Here is a 19023-nt window from a genome sequence, read left to right as displayed (position 1 = left end):
CCTTTGAGGGTCCAGCGTCACCCAAAATCCCATAGAAAGCATTATACATGCTTTTCTGAGGGATAAGTTCTAATGTGAGCACGGTGATTGCCGCGCATGTGCATTAGGGCTCCAGAGACCAAGCCAGAGCCGAGGGACATCAGTGCTGGAATCCGGTAAATGACATAAGTGGTTTTTAGTCCCTTCTGCACCCATTTTTTGGGGGCACTATAGTTTCTCTTTAAACTGTAGTGGTTCTGATGCTATGTTCCTTTAAGAAAATAAATAAAACTCGATAAACTAAATTTATCAAATAATATCTATGTCCAGAAGAAAAGCAAATACTTCACAAACCGCATATACTTTGCAGACAATATTTTTTTCTCAAATATGTGTAGTTTTACCTGAATAATGTGATCGTGTCTTTCATAGCCACTCGTATATTCCGTGTTTTTCATCCAATCATTAACATCAATTTCTGGCATACCAGACAGAAGTAACTCCTTAAGAGAATAAAAACATCATTAGCCTTTTATTAAGGAGCTCGGACTAAAACATTTTAAAACAAGGTGTTCTGAAACATAAAATACTTAGCCTAAAAGGGCAGTTTTCATCAGTTTAGCCTATGCTAAATTATTATGAGCATTGTGTATGACTGACAAATCAGAAAAATGTTCCAACTGTTTATCATGTATACAGATTTCAGTGGCACACTTTATTTGAAACAGAATGCTGATGGATGAATTGTTTGTGTTTGTTAATGTTGATTCAGATGTAAAAATAGCAAACCTTTTCATTGAATTCATAATGTTAAAACACAAACAAATAGTCTTCTAATTAAAGGGACTATAGTCACCCAGACCACTTCAGCTTAATGAAGTGGTCTGGGTTACTGAGAGGGTAGTGGATGCATGGAATAGCCTTCCAGCTGAAGTGGTAGAGGTTAACACAGTAAAGGAGTTTAAGCATGCGTGGGATAGGCATAAGGCTATCCTAACTATAAGATAAGGCCAGGGACTAATGAAAGTATTTAGAAAATTGGGCAGACTAGATGGGCTGAATGGTTCTTATCTGCCGTCACATTCTATGTTTCTATGTGCCAGGTCCTCCAGGTTTTAACCCTTCAGATGTAAACTTAGCAGTTTCAGAGAAACTGCTATGTTGCAGGGTTAATCCAACCTCTAGAAGTCACCAGCCCAGAGGGAGCCTGGCGCTGTCTTAAATTAATTGAAGGGGTTTTAACCCCTTCAGCGCCAAGGGAGGGTGGCCCTAAGGATGATATAGCGTCAGGAAAACAAGTTTGTTTTACTGACACTATAGTGATCCTTTAATACAAACATGTATATTTTGAGCCAAGACAGACACCAACTCCTGAATTCTTCAGGGCACATTGGTTCCAATCCTGCCTCTTCATTAGATGCCAATTTTTTAGAGAGTACATCACTGAGCTACAAATTAACAAGGCCTTGTCAAACATCACATATGAATTAACACACAACTGCGCTATTTTAGAATGCAATACAGTGTGAGGACTACAGACAGCGAATGGGAGTACACAAAAAGCACATTCTAAGCATAATGCTTTGAGTACAGAACATAGGAATAAAACCTGAAATGGTGCTTGTCAGCTAAAATAACAGCAAGGGATTTCTGCTTTAAACTAACAAACCTCTTCAGTTCTTTAATTGCACAGTACACCTTTGCACTTTTGAAAGCAAACTCATTTATAAGGAAAACATTAGATAAAATGCAGATAATAAGAGCAAACAATTAATAAGTATCTAGTTGGTCCCCCCTCCAGTGACGGGCGTGATATTCTCCAGAATGGCATTGTGAAATTAAGAGACATGATTGTGCATATTTATCTGTTCCTAGGTAATAATGTGTATCTTTGCTATGTGCAGTGTGCAATAATGTTGGCTTCCTATCTCGCAATTACAGAATGGCTTATTTGCTTTGGAGCTCTTCACAGCACATTGAATTTATTTACTCAGTAGATTACTTTTAGGAGACAATTGAAAATAAGCATAAAAAGATAATTGCAGATAATACATTGTTGGTAGCAGTGTATATGTGGTTGTAGTTTCCAGATGAAAAAAAACAACAACAAAAAACACACAGTTTTATCATTTAAGCTAAAAAATAAAAAAATACCTAGACAAACAAGTAGGGGTTTTGCAACAAAACGTCAGTGTTTAAGGGCCATAATTTGACCATTAAATTACACATTTCACAATTAGTGGGTTGGTTGTATCAATTTGGAAATGAAAAATAAATGGTATGTGTATCTTTTCAGACCAGAATCCATACTGCTATTTCTTGCTGATTTGTTTTATGATTTGAATAGTTCTTTTTTTATGTTGTCTCTCATACCAGCGTGTGTTGTACCTGTAGAGATTTTCAAATAACATTTATTTCAAGCTCAATAAATCCTTTGAATCGTGTGGAAACAAACGCAAAAAGAAGTGCTTATATACTCATTAAAATTGGATTTTGTATTATGGAAAATTATAGAACAAAATTTAAAGTGCAAAAGTTCAGCCTTCTTTAACAGCTTACTCCAACCGTCACAGCCACTACAGTTTGCAGTAGTGGTAGTAGTGCCATAGTTCCCCAGTAACGGGCCAAACTGTTTCACATCTGCCCTCTTAACTGGATCTCTGCCAAACGTCAGATGCCGATCCTGCCACTTATTGATTGGCAGAGAGCATCTGCTGATACCCGAGTAATGCTGCAGGAGGGGGAGTTCAACTCTGTGTGTGCAGTGTTTCGGAGCAAAATGCTGCACATACAGACTCCAAGCACCATGAACACTTCCAATCACTGAAGAGGTCATGGTTCCTGGAGAAACCCTTTAAAACAGAATATAAGGACTTGGACAATCACACAGTCTAGATACCTCTTACACCCAAGATGGTGCAACAAAGATTTTGGGAGCTTTCAATAGGGGGAATTAAAATCTATATCCATAAAATCACGCTTAGAAGTTTGAAATTGTATTCTGATTACAATGAAAGAGAAAACATCAATGTGTCGTATGTTTATAAAAGACTCTGTGTTCACTGGACAGCTACAACATACACTGCACAACCACTTGTAAAAAAAATATGTATCTACTGTAATGGTGGTTTACGTTTAGCGCTAAAAGCAATACTCCAAGTACTATTACCACTACCGCTTATTGCAATGGTTATGGTACAGTAAAGCTATGGAAGCAGAACCTTTTTGATGAACCGGTTGTACCTCCTTGTCTTGCAATTTTACAATAGGAGAATCCAACTCATTGTTTGTCCAAATTCTTGTGCTCTTCTGCTGAATCAAAACAGGTTCATGGAAGAGAATCTGTGGATTCAGCAACATCAAAAGAGACTCCTGCACTTATCCAATACCCCAAAGCTGTGCATCGTTCAGTGTATACTGCAAGATCACACCACACAATATTTCAACAGATAATTCAGAACAGAACAGAGTTCTATTTTCTATTTAAGAGGATAATATACCGTATATACTCGAGTATAAGTCGAGTTTTTCTGCACATTTTTTGTGCTGAAAAACCCCAACTCGACTTAAACTCGAGTCAATGTCTGTATTATGGCAATTTACATTGCCATAATACAGACAAGGGGCTGTGTAGGAGGGGGCTGGCAGAGAACGTTTACTTACCTCTCCTGCAGCTCCTGTCAGCTCCCTTCTCCTCCGTGCCGGTCCGGTCAGCTCCCCTTTCAGCTCCCAGTGTAAGTCTCGCAAGAGCCGCAGGGTCAAAGCGCGGAGCTGACCGGACTGGCGCGGAGGAGAAGGGAGCTGACAGGAGCTGCAGGAGAGGTAAGTAAACGCTCTCTGCCAGCCCCCCTCCACTGAACTGCCAATGCCACTGGACCACCAGGGAGTGAGAGCCCCCCTCCCTGCCATGTATCAAGCAGGGAGGGGGACGGAAAAAAAAAAAAAATATATATATATATATATATATATATATATATATATATATATATATAAATAATAATAAAATAAAATTAAAAAAAATATTAAAATAATAATAATAAAAATGCCCACCCCCCTCACCAAGGCTCTGCAACACATACAAACACACACACTGCATTCATACACTGCAAATAAATATTTAATTAATATAAATTTTTTAGGATCTAATTTTATTTAGAAATTTACCAGTAGCTGCTGCATTTCCCACCCTAGTCTTATACTCAAGTCAATACGTTTTCCCAGTTTTTGGGGGTAAAATTAGGGGCCTCGGCTTATATTCGGGTCGGCTTATACTCGAGTATATACGGTAAGTACCAAAACACCATTAGTTTCAGAAGGCAGTTTTGCTATACAGATCATGTACCTGCGTTCTCACTGCTCAATTCTCTGTCATTTAGGCGTTAAAACACATTTGTTTCTGTTCTAACCTCACTGCTGGGGCATGATTTATATACCAAAACCACTTCATTAAGCTTGTTTTGGTGCTTAGAATATACCTTTAACCAACCATAACCACTACAATAAATTATAGTGATTTTGATGCTTGGGTGCCCTGTGGCCCAGCTCATAGTTAGTATTGCTAAGAATCTTGTCTTCTGCAGTAAGTACTGAAAAGTTTTCTTAACAGGTTATTTTTCTAGTTTAATACAAACTAATGTATTTTGTATCATTACAATTAAAAGGACTTTGAAACTCTGAAATAATTCTGCTTACCAATTCAAATTCATCAAAAAGCTGTATTAAAGCAGGTGGTATAAACATGTGAAACCCTTGCAAAAACCCATTGATCTGAGGCTGGATTGCTCTCGTCATCCGCAGTTCAGTAACAAGCTGAACATATTCTGCCTGCAATAAAAAGGAAAAAAAAAACAATAAATTAGAAGGAAAATGAGACTATCCATTCAGTGCGGCCAACTTTGATTTCCCAGGAGCCCTTTCACCACGCATGCATGTCTACACATATATTTCTATACATATGTAGATTTTTAATCTTACTTTATTACAAACTCACTAACACCACACAGAACAGTGCTGGAAATTAATACACGGGTTTATGAAATCCCTGGTTCCTGAATACAAATGACTCTTTCTTTCTTCCTACAGTCAGCCACTAAGCTTAAATAGTTGCTGTATACAGAGCATTACATTAATGCACGTAACATAGTATTTTAATCGTTTTTAAATACCATTTCAAATTACTGAAAGACACAAATGCATCCTAAATATTGTATTAATAAGATTAGTTTAGTGGAGGGACAAACCTTTAAAATAATTAGTGTAAGGGTACAGTGCCACCTAGTGGAAATCAAAGTAACAAGTTAATTGAAAACGCAGACAGAATGAAAACATTAAAGGGGAACGGTTTGTTGCAAGGATTTATTTTTTTTAAATGTCATACTTATACACTATACAAATCAAATGTGCAGTTTTGAGGTGTGAAAACTAAAATAGAAATTAAAAGGGACTCTTCAGTGCCAGGAAAACATATCCGTCCACGCTCCTCCTCCGCCGTCAGGGGAGACCTAATGCGCATGTGCGGCAATGGCTGCACGCGCATTAGACCTTGCCCTAGGAAACCATTATTCAATAGATGCCTCATGCATAGTGTTCTAAGAACACGGAAGTCCCTCTAGTGGCTGTCATAGACAGCCACTAGAGGTGGACTTAACCCTGCAAGGTAAATATTACAGTTTATAAACACTGCAATAATTACACTTGCAGGGTTAAAGGGTAGTGGGAGTTGGCACCCAGACCACTCCAATGGGCAGAAGTGGTCTGGGTGCCTGGAGTGTCCCTTTAACACTCTTTGCACCCTGCAACCTGAAGCCTTTATTTTAGTTCCCCACCTTGCAGTCAGCATAGAGAGCAGGAGAGGATAAATAAAAAGTGTTTCTCCTCCTGATTTGCAATCAGTACAAAATAAAATCACTGATTTGTAGATATATCCTAAATGAAAACCTGAACACATGCGATTAGTTTTTTATTGGGGTATACCTAAAAACAGCTTGCAAAAGCTGCAGTTCTCTTGTCTGCAGCATTTGCAAACCCTCCCTTTTAAGCCCAGCCCAGACTTTCTGTAGCTGTCCAATCACAGACTTTCCAGGTTAAAATGATAAATTAACTATGCTTAATAATAGAAGCATTAAGTACTACTGAAATCTGCACAATTTGTAAAATTAAAAATAAAATAAAAAAAAGGGAGGGGGGGTCGGGTGGGAGAGAATTTAAAAAAAAAAAAAAAAGGACACACCACCATTCACACAGATTTTCAGCAATCTAAAGTGACCCTTTAAGGAGATTAGGGATTCATAATAAAATGCAAAACTAATGGCATCTGCCAGATAGATAATACAAGCTTGCCAAGCATCTTAATTGACTTTTTTTTATATTTTTGTTTTTTAATGAAGATACGCACAGGCACGTCCTGGAAGTAACCAGCTGCAGTGAGCCATTAGTGAAAGTCACTGTTTGGTGAATGCCCATACTATGCAAGATCTGTTTTAAGAAGGTAGCGTAAACCTGCCCCTATAATGTTACAGAGTTCACAGAGCTGCTATAATGTTTGCAAATCACGGACTGCAACTATAACACAACAGGATGAGGTGAAAAAATAAAATAAAAAAAATAAATAAATAAACAGCCCACTCTTTGCACCGTAACTTATGCAAGAAGCATGAGTGGGTTTTTTTGTATGTTCTTTTAACCCCTTAAGGACCAAACTTCTGTAATAAAAGGGAATCATGACATGTCACACATGTCATGTGTCCTTAAGGGGTTAAAATCAACCTTTGTACATGTCAATGGCCCAGATTTGAGATTTCGTCTCTATGAAAGAAATCTTTGATGTTGTGAAAAAGAAATGCATGAATAAATAATGAAAATATTCAAACAGCCGGTTGTGCGAAAAATAATTCTATCGCGATTATACACAGTGGATAGTGAATGCAAGAATGGTTTTGGTTATGTATATCCTAAGCTCCTTAGTATTAAGAAAGTCAGCGGTTCAGAAAGCAGCACTGCAAGTCCCATAAGAAATGAGGAATTACTTAGTGGCTGCATCTCCTAATGCATCTATGCACCATGTGGGATTTATTATGCAAAGAAATGTATGCAGGCTTCTATCATATTAAATTGCACATCAACATAAAAATATGGAGCCAAAAACATCTTTGAGATTATGAATGAAATTCCACCGTTTGTAATATTTTAAAACATGCAGCATTGTTCATTCGAACACCTTCCTCTACCTGGCTATTAAGAAGTTTAAAGAATAAATGTGTTATTAGTTCCATCTTATGTGTTCATGTAGAAAATATACAAATTTGTATAAGCTGTTAAAGGGAACCTCGGGGCACCATAACAATTACATCAGTAAAAAGTCGTTATGGCGCCAGGAGGTGCCTGGTGTCAGTTTATCCTTAAGAGGCTTAACCCTAAAGACTTATCTCCAGCACCATTAAGTTATGCCCCTGTCCTTCCACCTCTCTCAGATTCTTCAAACAAAGCCTCAGGAAGGGGCACCAGCCATAGATTGGCTGAGGGTGTTAGCGGAAGCTCTAAGCCAAATAGCAGCTCCCCATTCGCAAAACGGCTTGAGGAAAAAAAATAATTCTCAAGCCTTTTTTATGATTAGGGAGGGGGGGAGTTCACACAAATAATAGCTGATCAGCATCTTGTTCAATGGAGTAAAATTATCCCCTTTTAGATGTGTCAAATGCCACTCTACATATGTAAATAGATTTTTTTTTTATTGTGTTTAAGAGTGTGAGACATAGGCATTACATGAATAAAGGATTGAATGATAACAGACTTGACTAACATTCATGTAGAGCAGGAACGTCCAATTGCTGGCAAAGAATTCAGGGAAATAGAGGCCAACATCATATGGCTTTTTACATATTCTAAACCAGACTTGTACATTTAAGCCATGCCCGGACAAATCCATTCATCCGAGATATACTTGTGGAGCCTTATTCAATGAAGGTAAATATCGGACAAATTAAGTAGTAGATTAAAGACATTTGATTTATCCAGAACATCTGGAACAATTTGTACCACAAATCTATTTTAAACTGCATGGAAAAAAGCAGTTGCCCATATAGCTCTACCAGTGAGCTCTACTATGCTCAGATGTTTCTTGCACCGTCTTTACTCTTCTGCCTGCACGTGAATAAATGTTGCCATAATATTAAACTTTCGTATTCCTGTGTGCAATATACATTTATATTTACATGGTAATGTTATTAAGATGTTCCAGAAGACATACTGAGAGGGGAAAGAAAAATATGTTTGATTCTGATTACATAGGAACAAAAACTAAATCAAACCCGAACTTATTTCAAGCATTTGTCAGAAATATACGAAAGAAGGGACATTATATGTAGAAAGCTTTGACTCTGTGAAATAGAAACGAAATAGCTTACGTTAAGCTACTACCATTAAAAAAAAAAAAAGAAAGAATTATATTGAAAAATGGACCAAACGAAATGGAATGATTTATAGGCACGATATGTAATTCACAATTCCACAACAAGTGAAAGCCCTATTTCTACTTCCCAGTGCTGTTTTGTAGAGTGTGCGTGTCTTGCAGATGTATGCATTTCACAAGGTAAAAAAAGAAATTGCTGGAGCATCCCCGTAGCAATTGTAAGGAGGTCAGCATTTTGTAGAATAAAGAAAAACATGCAGCACAGGTTTCCTATTTGGATTTTCTGCATGCACAGAACATTCATCCTGTAACCGATTTAAACAAGTTTCACCTCCCCTCCTCCCCCCACTATTTTTTTTTTTTTTTTTTTAAATCAATCGATTTTATTAGGTATGTGATTAACAAGTAAATTAGTAAATCATAGGATGCAAAATGGTTTTCTACATTCACCACTAATTGAGCGGCTGTCTAAGCCAGAATAAGCCTAGCAATTAAATCTGAAGTCTTATCTAAAAATGATATCCTTGGAGTGAAGCATGTACTTATGTGCCTTGTTGTCTAATTTACTTTGCAGTGTGTGAATTCATTTTGCTTAACCCTTTATATGTCAATGACTAGATATCCCTACAGAGCTAAGCCTGCTAACAGTTGGTGCCATTAAAATAAGCAGTTTGTGGTCTCCCAGTTTTAAAATCTTTCCTCCCCACTGTTAATTCTTGAGGTGAGATAGATTAAACATAGTGCACTGTCTCTGATGCAGCTCTAGCACAGGGGATCAATTATCACGATGTAAGTGTTTTAATAATTTTAAGGTAACAAACTAATATCTATGCCAATGTTTCTTCCAGAGATACTCTTTGCACCAAATACACCAGATTTTAATGTAGTGGGTTTGGTGCACATATTATATCCCTTTAATTTGAGAAACAGCAAAGGACTTTACATTTGGCGTTTTCACATACAACATGACGACTTTGAATAGTGCTAATGATTCTCTATGACAGACATGGCCAAAGTGCAGCTTTTTAGACGGCCCAATGTGGCTCACAAAACTTTTCAGGACTGGTGCTACCATAAGGCAGCACAGGCAGCCTTAGGGCTCACGGTCCCGGTTGTACAGGATCTGGCTGAGTGGCAAGAAGGGAGCACACTGCACAGCACTCCTGTCCTGACTGTTATTCCTTGTAGCGTGTCCAAGCCACGGACCAAGGAAGAGGAGCTTGTTTCCCCTCTACCTGATCTGACAGGAAGTGTGCGCACTGAGAGCACTGAACTGCTTCCTGCCAGACCGTGTGGAGGGAAACAAGGCTCTGCAATGATACACGGAGGAGGTAAGCTGGAACATGGGGAAGAGGGAGTAAGACACTCGGGAAATGAGATACATATTGGGGTCTGGGGGAATAAGACACATGGGAGTCTGGGAGAATGAGACACATGGGGGGGAGGTAATGAAGCACATGAATGGAGGGGTTGGAAGAAGACACGTGAGACAATATTTGGTTATGTTGAATAATCCAATAAATTTAATTGTGGCTTTTGAAGATTTCTAAATTTTAACACAAGACTCTTACAGATATGAAGTTTGGACATTTTATGAGATGCATTAGATGGTCAGATCTCGCTGACAGTCCTACATGGTCATGTGTTCTCAATGCTACTCTTCAAAGCATCGGGTTATTTCTCAGAACTGACAACTGCAGAGGAGAATTGGGTAGCAGTGAGGAGTCTGTCCCAGTGCGGTCAGTTTTAATTAATTAATTTATGGGGGTGGGACACACACACACAACAAAACACACACTCAAAAGGGGGAGGCAGGTTCTAAAATTATACGCAACACACCTATTATTTTTTGCAAATGGAGCTTGGCAGACATACATTCAGCATAACTCCTTTATTAAACACTTTCTAGTGTCTAAGGGGATCCCCAAAGCTCTAATGGAGAGGCAGTAAGGAACTTACTTTCTTTCATAAACATGATGTGCTTGGTCAAACTAAAGCAAATGACTTAAATAGCAGGGCTGAATCCACTTTCAAATGTTAAGTATGAAGAACATTCCATCTCAATGAGGACATTTAAAAACCAATAGCGTTTTTACAGAGGTTGTACAAAGATCAGAGTTTATTACATTATTCAATCTGGTCCGTGGAAAACACCAAATGCGTGCCTGCTTGTGATTCACAAACACTTAAAGGGCAGTCTGAGCTTTGCCAAAATGATAGAAAGGCAAAACAGAATTTGCAAGATCAACAAAAAGACAGGGGAGGATTGGTAATAATATGATAATAAAAAATAATAATAATGCTGGGTAACTGTAGTGAGTCATATTTAAATTGGCAAAATGCAATTCTTCAACTCACTGGTATATAGTCCCTTTTCATTGTGGTTGTGTGTGTACTGTGTCAACGTATGTTGCCACCAGAATAAAACGTGATGTGAAACTTTATTATAAACCATTTATCACTACAGGGGTGGTGGCGGTTGTACGATCTGTCACCAAAAACATCTACATGTCTGTGATGCAATACTGATGGTCAAACTGTTTGTCTCACTGTGGTCAGTGGAAGATAAAGAGCAAAATAGGCCCGAGCAGATAATTATGATGGGCTTAATTACGGATTACTGATGGAAAATACTGAAGCATCCATACCTCTAAAGTATCTTTAACGCGTGGGACAGCCTGTTTCCTGCCAACTTGCGTTAATTATTTGGTATTTTCATTATTAGTACACCAGTGAAAAGCCCGTATTACTCAACTTTTATACCTTTGAAATCTGGATATTTGAGCAAAACTACTTTTGGACCGGTTCATCCAAAACATATATTTCTTTTAATTCTCTCCTGAGAATGAATCTATCCGACCATGATTTTACACGTGGAATTGTATTCACCGAGTCTAGGAAATCAGAATGTGAAGGAGTTTGTTGCTACAGCTCACATCAGATGTAGTACGTCAGTGGCGTATGTGGGATTTACTGCCATAAGAGATGCATTTGCTAAGCATACTTGTACCACCAAGCAGATGCATGAAAGTTGACAGCCAGTTGGTTGCCAAATGACCATATGCAGTTTCTTGCAGGCAAAATATATATAAATATATATACACACACACACACACACACACACACACACACACACATACATACATACATACACACACACAATTCGTCTTCATAAGAAAACATCTCTCTTTAAATAGACATAGCTAAAGTATTCCCTTGTAATACCCATACTATCTGTGGCTATACTATAGGTTTTAGAATTTCATATAGTTGTCTGTTCAGTTTATATTTTTTAGTTACTAACAAATGTATTATGTTAAAATACAGACAAGAATTACCTGATGGAGAAAAACCAAAAACAAAACACTAGATACAGATACATTACGGACAAAGAGGGAGAAACAAGGGGTGTGACTAGAGGTGTGGTTGTTAAAATAACAAATGCAACTAAAATGTAATTTAGAACAACAACAATAGATCTTATTTACGGATGTTTATTACTAAACATATTAATTGTAGTTTAAATACACATTATTTTGAATATTATTGCTGTGGAGCTCTGTTACGTACACTCTCAGGCACACTAACAATACGGAGCTCCTAGAAAAGAGGGACATAAGGATTTGGGCCCAATAAAGAGACACTTGGGAGGTATGCCTTATGCAAATCATTCTCTTAAACCGCTCAACTGAATATATATATATACTTATCTAACCAACCCAGAGCGCTCATTTTGTCACCTGTTTTAAGAAAGAAAGACGCAGCCCAGCTCAGTGCCCAAAGTTAGCTTCAAATCAACTCTCTGATGACCAGTCAATTCACAATATATTTGCTTCCATGCAATCCTTCTAAATGTCCACCCTCCTCCACTCCCTCTGCGTGAAAAAAAAGGATTCATCTGCACGAGAGGGGAACAGTCATGGCCTATTATTTTCATATTGCATTGTGGTACCTAATTTTAAACATCATTGATAACTAAATGACTGAACAATAACTAGATCACTTCATTTTGGCACAGCTGGCAAATGCATACCTATTTTAGACAAACTTCTACAGATCCCTACACACTAGTCTTAACTTTCAATTGTGCAACTAATCCTATGGAAAGTCTTTAATGTAACGCGTTCTTTTTCGGTTGTGGGTGGTTCAGGAATGATGGCGCGACTACTTGGTTTGGCAGCAGAATCATATCAGAACGGAGATACTGTCACTATGGCAGAAATAAATGCCAATCATCACTGCTAAAAGGATTAGATTTGTCACTAGAAAGGTTAAATACACAGTCTGCCACTGGGTGATGACTCTACTATTTTTCCAGTTTAAAATGCTATATGTATTTCTTACTATTCTATCTTGCCTTTTAGAACAATACAAGATGCACAATAGACTGTAGAACACCAGGATGTTTGCATGTGTGAATTTCAGCAGTACTGGCAATCACTGTAATGTATCACTTTATAAAAAAAAATTAGAAAATGGGTCTATGGAATACCATATTAAAGATCAAAAAGAACTGAAAAGTCCGGACAGCACAAAACAGACAAAAATAATAAGTAAATACAAATGGGAAACTGTGGAATAGCCTTAAAAGTGGACGAGCAAAGGAAAGCACGGTAAATTATATTTTTAATGGTCAGGGTATGAAAGAGAGAGAAGAACAAATAAATCACTAAACAGATACAATGATTTGGTATGTCTTTTTACTGTAGAACATTCTAATAAAGCCACTAGGATATGTCCATTAACATAAGGGAGCATTAAAAACCGCCATTCCATGATGGGCAAAATTTAGAACCACTTCTCCCTGTAAGCAACAAACTCTGAATATCTATGAAGTAGGGAGTGCATGCAAACTGCATGGAATTTTCATGAAGTTTATCTAATTTTTATGAACATAAGGAATGTTTCACAGATCACGCATAATTTATGACAGCAAATTTCTCAGCATCTGCACAAACGCAAGAAAAATAGTACCCTCGTCGTAACCCAATCTGTGGTGTTAAATCAACCAGCACTTCAATCATGTGCCATTATTATATTGTACAGACAAAACGTGGAGATTTACTGAAACATAAGGCTGATTTCCTACCATTACTACCATCTATGTATTTGTCATAATAAAATGGATGTTGGTAATTAACACTGTGTCAGCGACCACAAACTAAACATTTTTCTGCTGTTCTTCATTTCAACAAATAATAGATAAGAACAATTTGCGTCGCAAGAATTATTCATTTTATGCTGCCAATATATCTAAGCTGAAACAGAGTTAAATAGGTGTGCAAACAAACATGTTCTACTCACTACACAATCACCTTCACAAGGAGAAATTACAATGGAAACAGGGGGGGTGGGAGGAAGGAAAGAAAAAGCCGTTTCATTCACAAATCCCTTTTATCTCCCTTAAGTGTTAGAGGTGAAAGCAGAGCATCTCACAGGGTTAAAAGGGAACCAATTACAATACAGTTCAAAATATACAGCCCAAATGCACTGCACAGATTAATAGTAATTGGAGTCATTGTGAAGGAAGCGATTTAGCACGGTTAATAATATGATGGATTATCAATGTCGCTGGCTAATGGTAGCATAGAGATTTCTCAAGATGTTGCGTTTTCTAAACAGATACTCTAGCCATGTGGAGAAAAGGCCTGCTGGTATCCTAGCATGAATTGGATGTTTATAGTGACAGTTTACAAGCACATATTGGCACCACCCTCATCACTCACCTTGTTCTCTTGAGTAACAAGTATGCTCATTCCACCGGGTTTTAAAGGCACTTCTTCCATAGCTCCAAACACATCTGTCTCCACAGAGAAAGTAAGTTCCAAGCCGAGGTCACTGATGTCATTATCTAAAATCCACTGTAAGTTTTTTGCATATTCTGGGTCAATAGAGGCCACGTCTTGGTAATTTACAGGGATACCTGCAGTATTAAAAGCATGCAGATTTTTATATTAGTAGGCGATTTCTGCTTGGCCTTTTAGCAGTCTACAGATTTCTTGTACAAGATCGCCTTCTAGAGGCACAATGAATTAATGCAATGCAGCAACTGCAAGGGTGATTTGGTTTTATCTGTTATGAATGGAAAGCCTGATTTTTTTTCCACACAAATGGATGGAAAGTGTGTAATGTGATATAGTCGATGAAAATATTTTCGTTTCTCCCCTGAGCTTGGTTCATTTAATTATTTAGTCGAACAAAATAAATGCAATATTTAACAGAAGCAAAATCAGGACGACGTAGACTATTTTATATCCAGACAGGGCTGAGCATCAGACCATCCTTGAAGATGTGAAATCTAAAAAAATGATCTGATACTTTGCTCTGTCACAATTACTTAATCAGGGATTAATGGCTTATGTGGCTACTCTGCAATATTTGGTTTGTTCACTGGAAGAGCATTAAGTAAATAAATTAGGATTGTCAAGAACTGAAGTAAAAGAGCCTCACACAGTTATACAGTTGGAAGGTAAATGAGATGCAAAAGGCAAAGACATTTCCAAAATCAAGACAGAATGTCTTTCACAACCTCATAGGCACACTTAAAAGAAATAAATAAAAAATAAAAATTCAAAAAATGTGGCAAGACTAATAGACATTCAGGCCAGAGAAAAAACGAATTTTTAAACCGTTTATATTTCTAATAATTAAACTATGCTTACAAAAATTTCAAGTTACCATAAGGACCTACAACATTTCTGTCAGACCAGTAGAATGTGTCAGGATTACTAGATGATATAACACGTAGAATTATATCACACATAGGAATAAAGGTAATGGCCAGACTTAACGTACCAGAGATTAGTCAGAATACTTGCCGAGGTCAGGGACACAAAAGGAGACAACGATGAGGGAAAGCCAAAAGTCAAGGATACCAGAAAACAAGTCAAACGAAGGCAAAGTCAATAACCAGAAATAAACGCTCAGGAACACACTCTCAGACAAATACAAAAAGAAAAGAAAAGGAAGAGCCACTTGTAGGAATAGTGATAGATACTGGGAGATTTGTGAAAAAATGGGGGATAACCCCTATATGGTAAATTCAATTGGGAAAAACAAACAAAAGCAAACTAAATCTCCACAGTCCTAACTGTGTGAGAGAAGGTATTACAACTTAACCTTTATTGCTCCAGTAAAATAGGTAATAAATACACATAAAAAGCCATGTTTAAAATAAACTTCATATATAGAAAAAGTAATTATAAACAAAAGAGTTTTTTACTTTAAAGGATAGTTAAATACTGCTAACTACACATAGTGCCTAAAGTAGTTATAGTACTACATAGGCAAATGGTAGTACCTAAAGTAGCTATAGTACTACGTGAAAGAATGTAGATATGCAGAGAAAAGATATTAAATACTCTCAATATGTAGGACTAAAATATTACTCAAATAGTACCTATTCGTCACTAGAAAGTAGACAGGGAAGGAAGATATTAGATATACCTAATCTGGATATGTAGTACAAACTAAAGTGCCTTCGAGGGCACCCCTTACCCAAAATTCTATCCTCCCACTAGTACCCCACCTTGCCCAGATACATATGTAAAGCAGCCTGGCTAAATAGCTTTATATCGCCCCTTATATTGATTTACATAGACACGGTGCAGAGGATTCTAAACGCTTAAGCCTCTATAGATCTGAGGCTAAGCAAACTTCAGTGGAAGCTAGATCAGATATCGCTGGTGGTAGCAAGGTGTCCGTTCCACGTTCAGATATGCGGCAATAAGTCGGCTGACATTCTACGGTAAGTGGACAGCTACCAGAGCCCCTGACGCACGCGTTTCATCAGTCAGCTCATCAGACAACCACTAAGGGAAACCACAACAGGCCAATGAGGAAAGGCAAAAAAGGAGTTTAAATAAGTCTCCTCTATATCCGATTGGCTGTACCCAGCCTCTGACCCCGTAACGTGCGCGCACGTCCTTTTCCGTGACGTCATACCCACGCCGATGTCGTTAACACTGCGGGTGTATGTGGGGCTACAAATTGGCATGGTTCCGCAGCAGCCGGCGTCCTTCAACATGCCGCAGGATACTGACACCACATTACAGGTCTGCCGACCAGCATCTCCACCAATGCCCGGATGGTAGTGATCCCCAGAGACACCACAATGTGAGGATGCACACGTAACAGAATGGTAGCATGTTGTAAGGTCTTCTTGAATAAACAAAATACTATGGATAGTTCTGCAAAGCCTTACTCTTATTAAATGCACAGCAAATTTCAATCTACTAGGAAGGGGTGCTATGCTTATATTTTTAAATTGTAAGTGGATTTAGAATGGTTTTAAATGAAATAACAGTACTTCACTATTATAGCTATTCTTCCTCTTCCTTTGTCCGGTCTGGGAGTGTGGAATTGTGGTACACGATCAGTGGATACACCTCCATCCTAAAGTTTAATTGATGTGAGTTGACAGCAACAAGCCATCTGTTTCTACGTCTTTGTGAGTGCATTTGTAGCAGAAGCTAGCACTTAAGGTTTAAGTTAATATAGTAAGAGTTTTTCTTGTTATATTTTTTTACGAGGTATAGCTAGGTAGGTGGGACATTAACTTTTTATACCTTTTATGGTTTTTGTTTATATTAAAGTATACTTTTAAAGTTACTTGTTATATTCATTCTTTTACCTCCTGGATCCTGTATATCCTTGGTGGGGATTATACCACCTAAGCTGATCATACTAGAGCAGGTTACATGCTCTAGCAATTGTAAGTACAATACTATCCATTACTTATACTATTACTGGTACTTACTTCACCATTGGCTGCTATTTCCTTTTTTTGCATATACCACGAATATTGCACTTTGGAAGCACCTGTATGTACCACAACAACATATCCTAAGACGGGGATTGTACCGTCCAAGCGCTTCACCGCTGAGCTCTGTTATAGCTCATATAAATGTGAGTGGATTATATATAGCTATACTCACCACCGCTAAAACAAATTTTACTACTGTATTGCACTATTGTTTTTTATTCTCTGTTTTATTCCGAGGTTCGGTTTCTTCTGGATATACTTGAGAACACATGTATGTATATTTTGCACATATAAAATACTAGGCGCGGGATACACTTTTCTTTTGTTTCTGTACATTATCCACAAGGTTTGGGAATCCTTGTTTGTATACTGCTGCCTGTCCATCATTAACTATAGTGAGCGCCTATTATCCTATTTTTTTCTCTATAGCTAGGTAGGATCTAGAAAATAGATTTTTAAAAGCTAACAAATGAATATATTTTAATATACTATTGCAAAGCATTACAAAGAACAGCAAACATTGGGCTGAAAATCCTGTTTGCTGAGTTGACCTTATATGAACCCTTTTTCATTATTAGTTAAAATACACAAGGTGAAATCCGCTTTCTCAAACAGTCAAGATTAAAAATAAATGATATCCCGCTTAGTTTCTAAACACAACTTTCACTGGAGGTAGGTGAAGAATCCGTTGTAAAAGAAGTGAAAAAAAAAAAAAACAAACAGAAAAAAAACCCTTTAAAATATTGAGAAAAGGGGGGGCGGGGCCTGACAGCTAAGATGGCTGGTCGCATATTCTGAGAGCTCCTGCAAAGACAGGCATGAATGCACTAAAATCGAAGGTTATACCCGTACTAGCGGCACAGGGGGACCGAGAACGGATGCTTGGCACTAAGACAAACCGACTGATACCAATCCGGCCCCGGAGCACCGCCGACATACCGGTACCAGACATGCGGCCTATTCCGGAGCAACGCTTGAAACCCGGGGGAGGCGGCCGATCTCCCGGCTCAGGAAGAGCTCACAATCAAGAGCGTGCTGCTGACCTGCTACCCCCCCCCTCTGGACCGGCGGGGGACATCCCGGTCCTCGCTGGGGACGATTATCCCCATAACAGCGCCTGACCGATCACCAAAACCCTTAGCCAAACGAGACGACCAGGGCCTAACCAAAATGGCGGCTCAGCCGCGGCCCAGGCCCACACGACTGACCTCTCAGCCACCTAAACACATGTGGCAGTTTGTAGAACGGATAAGCACTTACCTCTGGGCGATACATAAAGCCCGACGAAGGAGCTACATGCTAGCGTTGAAGGAGGCGATGGCGTGGATCCGCCCGGCTACCCGACGCCAACTGCGGGGAACCCCACCCCGCACTCTCCGAGCGAGCCCGCGTCGGAGACTAAGCCGACACTCAACAAGACGGGAACCGGCGACGAGACCCTCGCATAATGGCACTCATGGCCTCAATCATCCGAAGAGGATCCGCCGGTGCTCCCAACCAGCCTCCAACTCAGTAACTCACTCAACCCTGCACCAACAAAGTGCCTGGCAGACACCCCAGATACCCAGCCCAGGACAGGATAACCCTGCCAGACGCACGGTCTGGGAGGGACTCAACACCCCCCCACAAGGCTCCGGAGCTCTACGCTTCCTAGCACTGAGGAATATACCTGAGCAGCAAAGGCCGACGCAAGCAACATGGCAGCAGGACACTGCACACCCACAGGGAGGCATCGGGTAAAGTGTCTGAACCGTACAAATTCAATGGACACCCACGATGATAACGGACATTGGCATACATTCCCACAAAACTAATGCTATATTTGTTTTCTTCCTGAGTTAGAAACTGCTAATACTGCTAACAATGCCTAAAA

At 38.8% G+C, this 19023-nt stretch overlaps 1 protein-coding gene across 2 annotated transcripts in view; it reads right to left on the bottom strand.

Annotated features, from left to right (window-relative positions):
* HACE1 (HECT domain and ankyrin repeat containing E3 ubiquitin protein ligase 1) overlaps positions 1-19023 on the bottom strand; it is a 78607-nt gene that overhangs the window by 11560 nt on the left and 48024 nt on the right. For both annotated transcript variants that reach the window (XM_063443549.1, XM_063443548.1), the window contains exons 19-21: positions 14113-14309; positions 4672-4803; positions 384-482 (exon numbers count right to left, since the gene is read on the bottom strand). In XM_063443549.1, the coding sequence (XP_063299619.1) occupies positions 384-482; positions 4672-4803; positions 14113-14309 (428 nt within the window). The remainder of the gene's footprint in view (positions 1-383; positions 483-4671; positions 4804-14112; positions 14310-19023) is intronic.

Source organism: Pelobates fuscus, chromosome 2 (genome assembly GCF_036172605.1).
Source record: "Pelobates fuscus isolate aPelFus1 chromosome 2, aPelFus1.pri, whole genome shotgun sequence".
In the NCBI taxonomy this organism is placed as follows: domain Eukaryota; kingdom Metazoa; phylum Chordata; class Amphibia; order Anura; family Pelobatidae; genus Pelobates; species Pelobates fuscus.
Note: the sequence above shows the minus strand (reverse complement) of the source record. Positions and strands in the feature narration are given on the sequence as shown.